General features: G+C 41.1%; 1 protein-coding gene across 1 annotated transcript; it reads right to left on the bottom strand.

The window, feature by feature from the left end:
* Positions 1-2391: 2391 nt before the first annotated feature.
* Positions 2392-7571, bottom strand: LOC142469435 (uncharacterized). Its single transcript, XM_075576267.1, has 2 exons — positions 6279-7571; positions 2392-3363 (listed from the first exon to the last, which is right to left on the bottom strand). The coding sequence occupies exons 1-2, from the start codon at positions 7334-7336 to the stop codon at positions 3360-3362; spliced, it is 1062 nt and encodes a 353-aa protein (XP_075432382.1). The 5' UTR covers positions 7337-7571; the 3' UTR covers positions 2392-3359.
* Between the last annotated feature and the right edge of the window lie 1238 nt (positions 7572-8809).

Here is an 8809-nt window from a genome sequence, read left to right as displayed (position 1 = left end):
CCTCTTTGAGAACAGCCTACTTGAGCAATGAGTGTTGGAGATGGGAATAATGTATAGACTCTTAAAAATATGTAGCCCTCTTTCCCCCTAGTGTAAAGAGTCTACTGGTGCTGGCTTTACCTGTTGGCTAACGGAGATCCCAAACCTCCACCACCGGGAGCCCGGGGTGATTTAACAATACAAACTTGGTACAGCGCCTCCACCTGGGAGGGATCCCAGTGTAGTTGGAGGAGCCCCTCACAGAAACCACAATACTGATATCCACACACAGTATATAATAATAATAACCTTAGTTTAAGAACATGTAAATATGCAGTGATATGAGGATAGTAATGCTACTGGTTAAAGCTACCCTTCAGCCTCACAGGGCCTTATCCCACCACTGTGTAACCCACACCGTGTCCACAGTACCTGACGGGGCCCTCTGCCACCCCACCACCCTGGTGTCCACGAGAATACAACCCCCACCCCTATATATGGTCAGCGCTGCCACTATGGTGTGTGTACTTGGTTGGTGCACTTAAAGATATAGGTACTTGCTGGGTGCTCCAGCACGCAGGCGCGCTGATGGACAGCTGTACAGGATCTGCTGATCCAGCTATGGCTTCTGCATCTGTGATGGGTCCTCTGCCGCGTGGGTGGTATCCAGCGGAAGTGTCCCACATACAGACAGTCTTGGTACCTTGCCAGTTGATCTGAGCCCAGATCACTGTCTTCAGGGCTGCGCAGCATTACAACTGTGTCCCTGATCTCAAACAGCTAATGGGACAGTGTCCTTAACTAAGGGCCTGTCGCTGTAGCAGCCACAATCTAAACACATGAGTCAGGGCCTAGCTGGGGCCTATCAGGGAGGTGAAAGAGGGGGGGGTGAAGAACAGGGAACCAAGAAGCCAGAGTGGGACCTGGCTACAAATACATAAAATTTGAGTCGATTCAAGATTACATTTGAGTTAATTCACTCATCAGTATTGTCTGCACTTAGATCGTTGTGTCTTGTTGTTTTTTTCTCCCTTTATGCTCCCCCTGGGTTGTGAGAGTACAAATACATAAATGCAGACTTTAGCTTCATCATTTTCTGATAAGCTTAAAGCATTAACTTTATTTAGTCCCCCGATCATTCCCATGCAAGAAAAGACGTTACAGTACATTAGCTTTACTGAGCAGGAGCAAGACTGTTATTTAATTATCTGGTTATGGGATTTTTTACAGAAATCTTTAACTGCTGCCAGCATTATAAAATAATTGACTTAGTACCAGATGTATGGTTTGTGCTACCTGTTGGCTCGCAGGATGCTGAGTGGTCCGCTGGTGGTATTGGGGACGTCTGGACAGGCTTCTGGGGTACATTACCAATATTTATCTCTGGTGATACAGCGCCTCCATCTGCTGCAGTCTCCAGATGTGTGGAGGCAATCTCCTACAGAAGAAACGTACTTCACTCCCCCCAGAAAGATTGCACACCAGGCAAGAGTTATAGTTAACTGGAACTGGTCCTCTTCATACACAGTATCACACAGGCTTCTGCCCAACACAGCTCAATGCAGGTCAACAACCTCCACTCCAGGCCACGGGAACCTGAAGCAGTCCTTACTCTTCCCTGACCCTTTAGCAGGGCCAGGGGAATGGTAATCACTCACTCTCCCCCAAGGTGAAGAGGAACAGGAGATGCCAATGTGCAGGCAACCCTGTGTGTTACCTGTCTCTCTCAATGGTAGAGACAACTGTCTACATTTAGTGGGGCAACCCCTTAAGTACAGTGGGAGGAAGGTACAAGGTCTGAACCCAGTATTGGGCAGAACACAGGACTTGTCCCACCTCCTCCCCTCTCACTCCAGGGAGCTGCTTCTGTGGGGAAAACCCATGATTAGTCCTGTCAGTGCCTGCACTGGTACCAGGGCTTGCATGACAGTGAGGGCAGACTAGTAGCCGAAACCAGGCATGGCTACACAAACAAAGAATAAGAAAATGAAAGTGTTACATTTTCACTCTTATAACTAAGGGTAGGCACCGTCACTAGCATTTTGATTTTAAAACAATTTTATTTTTTTTGCCAGAACTTGATTTTGAAACAAAAAAACCTAGTGCTACATCCAACTTGATAAATGATACAGTTAAAATCTTATCTGTTTAACTTCTCATAAGCAAGGGTCATTTAGTTCAATTCATTGGCCAACGTATTTTAAGCCTATAACCACATAACCGTATGGCGCTTCTGTGGGTCCTAACACTGCTGCACCTGCAAAAGCTCTCATAACCCCTCTAATAAAGGTCTATACATGAGGTCACAATCCTAATAGCACTCCTATTGACACAAATATAAATTATGTGATGGTTTGGGTTCTGAGTTTACAGGGCTGTGTGTGTTTGTGAACTTCAGCTGGTAACTAGACAAAGAAAAGGTAGCGCTAATCTAAAGGAAGACCCGCAGCCTTTGATATAACTCTGACCCCCCGGGTCAGATATAGAACAGGAAAAAAACGTTATATCTATGGCGCTGGGTCACAGGCATAAAGAAATTAGTAAAAAAGTGTTATACAACCAGTGAATGGATGTGCTCCGCTGGAACTCTTCCAATGAAGGCAGTGAATCATGTAAGAAAAACAAAAACAGACATAGTGTAATACAGTAACTATACAAAACACTTAACACTAAACAGACATCAGCTGAGACAAGGACTGTAATAAAAAGTATCACATTTAATAAAACAACATTAAAAAGATGGGTCACGTCTGCATCGAAGCCACAGAAGAAATGCCCGCTTACCAGACATTCATTAAATGCTTGCAGTGGATATATTGGAGAGTATCCCCTCTCTTACAGGCCACACCACGTGTTCTGGCGTCCGACCGGAGCTCCAGGGGAAAACCCTTTCCTGCTTGTGCTGCCGTGGGTCTCTGCACCTCAGGTATGCCGGCTGGTGTGTGCTGGAGAATCTGCAGTCACGTGTGCTGCTTGGTGGCAGGATACGTGCCGGTATCTGCAGCCCAGCAATAGGATGTGCAGCCAGATCTATGGGGCAGCCGCCAAAACCAGAAACCGCAACTGCGGAGTAGCGGTGGAGGAGGTCCAGGCAGTGTAGTGGATCCTGCAGTGGCAGCTGTGCAAACGTAGACCACCCTACGCGTTTCGGAAGACTGCGCTTCCTTCCTCAGGGGTAAAAAAGTAGTCCCTTTGCCCTGCAATGTCCTCATATATATAGTCCCGGTTTAAAGGTATATACACTACCAATACAAGTGTGGACATGCGCAATGGTTCTACTAATGTATCCTGTGTCTCAGCAACAACAATACAGGACTGCACAATACACAAACATACAAAAATTACAAAAAACTACATAATAATTAAACAATCATATGATATTACCTAAATGGAACAAAGGAAGAAGAAAAACAAAATTACACACAACATAAAAATTATTATGAAGGTATAGTAGTTCCCTTATAGGGATATGCAACCCCTAAAATCATAGAATGTGTCTATGCATAAACTATCTCACAACAGTATAAATGATATCTCATCACTGATGTTCTGATGAGTGAATCAATATGCTAAGGACAGTGTGCAAACGGAGCTGGCCTGACATTGCACAAGCGAATACATAAAGAAGCAGACAGGACTAGCTAACCCTCAAGCTGCTCCAAGCAGGACGCAAATATCCAGTCTGACAAATGTTGTCAAGGATGGCTGTCAGAAAAATAATAAAAAATAAATTTAAAAAAAAAAAAAGGATATAAAAAAAGGATATTAAAAAAAAAAAAAAAAAAGTGCAAAGGGTATATAGTATTATTATAGTAATCGTGTACTATGCCTAATTAGTGCAAAAAACCCTGTAATAGGGAACTATATTATAGTGTGTAAGGTGAATAATATTAATAAATACAGTATCTAAGTATGAATCAGAAAAAGGGGATTAATGTGTAAACCATAGGTACCACATTAAATCCTTTAATTTTATGTTATAATATTTAATTTTATTTGTTAACTAGAAAAGCCCTGAGGTCGAACTCGATGTTGAGACCCAGTGGAGTCAGGGTCTTCAGCTCGTATATCCAAAAGGACTCTTTCCTCCCTAGGAGACTACTGATGTTGCCACCTCTCCAGTTGGGTGTGAGTGCCTCTATGGCCACACATTTCAGTCCCGTGGGGTCCTTATTATGCACCTGGAGGAAGTGATTCGATACATTATGTGTGGTCAAGCCTTTGGTAATATTGTACACATGCTCGTACAAGCGGCGTTTGATTGGCCTTGTGGTCATTCCCACATACTGCAGACCGCAGGGACATTCCAAAAGATAAATGACATTAAGGGTATTACAATTGATATGTTGTTTGATATTATAGGTTTTAGATGTAACTTTAGAGCAAAATGTAGTGCTTTTTAAGCTGTACTTGCAAGCCGTGCATGTATTGCAAATAAAGTAACCCTTGAGGCCGAAATTGCTAGGGATCTTCTTACGCACTAAAGGACAGCTGGGTGCCAGACTGCGTCCTATATTAGGTGCTTTCGTGAACACTATGCTAGGTCTTTCAGGTAGTATTGTAACCAGATCTTTATCCTTCAACAGTATAGGCCAATGTTTATGTAAGATCTTTTTAATATTTGGGGCCATTGAGTTATACTGTGTGACAAATGATAGCTTAGGAGTGGTGTCATGTTTCTTATTATATTGAAGAAGTACATCCCTATCTAGCAATTCGACCTCTGATATGGTCTGTTCTAATTCATTTAATGGATATTTGCGACTAACAAATTTATTTTTTAATTCTTGAGCTTGTGTCTGAAATGTGCTGTTTTTGGAACTGTTTCTTTTTAACCTAATGAATTGGCCTTTTGGTATGTTACTGATCCACACAGGGTTGTGATGGCTATTGGCGTGCAAATAATTATTGGCTTGAACCGTTTTAAAGAAGGTTTTTGTGTGTACAGTGTTATTATCTATATATATACATAAATCTAGAAACTCAATAGAAGTTTGGCTAGATGTGAAAGTGAATTTAAGGTTAAATAAATTATCATTCATATAATCTTGAAATGAAATTAACTCTATTGGGGTGCCTGACCAAATAAAGAAAATATCGTCGATGTAGCGCCGCCATAGTACCAAGTTCGCTCCATAGGGACAGCCGGACCAAATGAATTTATCTTCCCAGCTGCCCATAAACAGATTGGCGTAGCTAGGAGCGAACTTCGTACCCATGGCGGTGCCACATGTCTGTAAATAATAAGATCCATTAAAGTTAAAGAAATTATGTGATAAAATAAATTTTATACCCGTGACTAAAAAAGATTTAAGTGTGTCTGAAATGTGGGGATCACCATCTAATACCCGGCCAACAGCCTCACAACCCTGAACGTGGTCAATAACAGTGTACAAAGAAGAAACGTCTGCTGTAACTAAATAAAACTGCTGTTGCCATTGGATGTCTCTGAGGGTCTGCAGTATGTGGGTCGTATCTCTTAAATAGGATGGAAGCTGGGTGACGTATGGCTGCAAATGAAAATCTATGAACTCAGATAAATGGGAAGCTAATGATTGGATGCCGGATACGATCGGACGTCCGGGAGGGTTTTGTAAATCTTTGTGTATTTTAGGAATGATATAAAATATAGGTATAATAGGATATTGGTTGGACAAAAAATCAAACTCTTGTTTATTCAGGACTTGTTGATCCAAGCCTGTTTGTAAGAATTCCAATAATTGGTGTTGGTATTTCACTGAGGGGTTAGAGGGAAGGGGCTGGTAAGTGGACACATCTGTTAGGATACGCATTGTTTCCTTGATGTAATAGCTTTTGTCCATTATTACCAGCCCCCCCCCCCCCCCTTTATCTGCCGGCTTAATCACGATCGAATCACTCTCCCCAAGCGCTTTCAGGATGCTCTTTTCCTCCAGGCTGAGATTATGTTTTTTTATTTTGAAATTTTTACTCTGTGTTTCTAAGTCATCTGTGACCATTTGTGAAAAAGTGCTTATGAATGGGCCACTTAAAAATTTAGGGAAAAACGTGGATGGGTTTTTGAATCTAGATTTGGAATTGGCAACCGGTGCTGTGCTGATAGGTAAGTTTACATTTGGGTCCTGCTTGGGCACAGCGTCCCTGGCGAAGTATTTCTTGAGACATAGCTTTCTAATGAACCGCTGTGTGTCTACATATAACTGGAAACTGCTCGGGCCTACTACCGGAGAGAAGGAAAGACCCTTGGAAAGGACCTCCCTCTCTTTGTCCGTGATGGGGTACTTACTGATATTAAATATATGTGTAGAGTGTGATGTTACCGTTTGTGGAGTTTTCCCTGTCTTGCTACCTCCTCTTGTTCCTCTACCGTGCCTTTTCTTTTTCTGTCTCTCGATGTTCCCTCTCTCCCTAGCAGGTCTTTGATGGCTTCCCTCGCATTCTGCTGTTCCCTGGTTTTTCTCCAGTCTGAAAAAGAAAATGTGGAGGAAGAAGATTTATCATCACGGTTAGTAGTAGATGCCTGCTGTTCCAATTCAAAGTCTACCAATGGTTGGTATTTGTTACTATGGTGGTATTCCTCAAAGATGGAATCAATTTCCTTATCCAAATGTGAAGTCTTAGGCACAGGTGAAGGAGGTTTGGAGTTCACCGTATTATCTCTATATGATTTTGGCCGTGTAGCTATTCTTTTGGGCTTGGGGGTAATAAATTGCACTGGATTGGGGACTTTATCCTTCGTTTCAGGTATTGATTTTCTATAATGATTGGGTATTTTGTGGGAGTAGTTTTTTGGAGTATTGGCTTTTGGATCTCTATGTTTATCCTTATAATTTGTTTTTGTCTTCCAACTTCTATAACTGCCAGTCTTGTAATCAATTCTGTCCCTTTGGAACTTACTCTGCTTGCCAGCAATAATATCCCTTTGCACACTGTCCAATTTGCACTTAATTCTTTCTTCTACCACTGATAATTCACTATTATTCTGGAACTTGGCAAATTGCTCCTTCATACCATTTATTTCCCCATCCAATTTCTGGAGGGCAATTTTCCTTTTGGAAATAAGTAATCTCATTAGTTCAAAGGAGCAATTGTCAAGTAAACGGTTCCACTCCAGAATAAATTCTTCACTTTGAAAATCAGTGGTAGGCGGCTTAAAAATTCTCAAGCCTCGAGGTATTCTCTTTTGCTCTATGTATTTCTCTAGGGTAATAGCATCCCATAGCTGTTTGGTCTCTTTTAATAGTAATGTTTCTAATTTATCAGCTAATACATACATATCATCAGATTTTGCATCTATTTGGGCCGGAGAGTCCTCGTCACGAAATATACTGTCTATATCAATATTTCTGTTGGCCCTAAAGGCAAATATTTGCGACATAATAATCAAGAAAAGCTGCTGACCTTGAAGGGGTTAAAGACACTAGACAAAGAAAAGGTAGCGCTAATCTAAAGGAAGACCCGCAGCCTTTGATATAACTCTGACCCCCCGGGTCAGATATAGAACAGGAAAAAAACGTTATATCTATGGCGCTGGGTCACAGGCATAAAGAAATTAGTAAAAAAGTGTTATACAACCAGTGAATGGATGTGCTCCGCTGGAACTCTTCCAATGAAGGCAGTGAATACTGTTGAAGGATAAAGATCTGGTTACAATACTACCTGAAAGACCTAGCATAGTGTTCACGTAAGCACCTAATATAGGACGCAGTCTGGCACCCAGCTGTCCTTTAGTGCGTAAGAAGACCCCTAGCAATTTCGGCCTCAAGGGTTACTTTATTTGCAATACATGCACGGCTTGCAAGTACAGCTTAAAAAGCACTACATTTTGCTCTAAAGTTACATCTAAAACCTATAATATCAAACAACATATCAATTGTAATACCCTTAATGTCATTTATCTTTTGGAATGTCCCTGCGGTCTGCAGTATGTGGGAATGACCACAAGGCCAATCAAACGCCGCTTGTACGAGCATGTGTACAATATTACCAAAGGCTTGACCACACATAATGTATCGAATCACTTCCTCCAGGTGCATAATAAGGACCCCACGGGACTGAAATGTGTGGCCACAGAGGCACTCACACCCAACTGGAGAGGTGGCAACATCAGTAGTCTCCTAAGGAGGAAAGAGTCCTTTTGGATATACGAGCTGAAGACCCTGACTCCACTGGGTCTCAACATCGAGTTCGACCTCAGGGCTTTTCTAGTTAACAAATAAAATTAAATATTATAACATAAAATTAAAGGATTTAATGTGGTACCTATGGTTTACACATTAATCCCCTTTTTCTGATTCATACTTAGATACTGTATTTATTAATATTATTCACCTTACACACTATAATATAGTTCCCTATTACAGGGTTTTTTGCACTAATTAGGCATAGTACACGATTACTATAATAATACTATATACCCTTTGCACTTTTTTTTTTTTTTTTAATATCCTTTTTTTATATCCTTTTTTTTTTTTATTTTTTTTTTATTATTTTTCTGACAGCCATCCTTGACAACATTTGTCAGACTGGATATTTGCTTCCTGCTTGGAGCAGCTTGAGGGTTAGCTAGTCCTGTCTGCTTCTTTATGTATTCGCTTGTGCAATGTCAGGCCAGCTCCGTTTGCACACTGTCCTTAGCATATTGATTCACTCATCAGAACATCAGTGATGAGATATCATTTATACTGTTGTGAGATAGTTTATGCATAGACACATTCTATGATTTTAGGGGTTGCATATCCCTATAAGGGAACTACTATACCTTCATAATAATTTTTATGTTGTGTGTAATTTTGTTTTTCTTCTTCCTTTGTTCCATTTAGGTAATATCATATGATTGTTTAATTATTAT

Source organism: Ascaphus truei, chromosome 1 (assembly GCF_040206685.1).
Source record: "Ascaphus truei isolate aAscTru1 chromosome 1, aAscTru1.hap1, whole genome shotgun sequence".
Classification (NCBI taxonomy): Eukaryota; Metazoa; Chordata; class Amphibia; order Anura; family Ascaphidae; genus Ascaphus; species Ascaphus truei.
The sequence above is the reverse complement of the archived record's forward strand: the minus strand, read 5'-3'. Positions and strand labels throughout refer to the sequence as shown.

What these genes read in the sequence shown, in the direction of transcription:
- LOC142469435 (XM_075576267.1), bottom strand. Translation starts at nt 7,336, where the DNA reads ATGTCGCAAATATTTGCCTTTAGGGCCAACAGAAATATTGATATAGAC.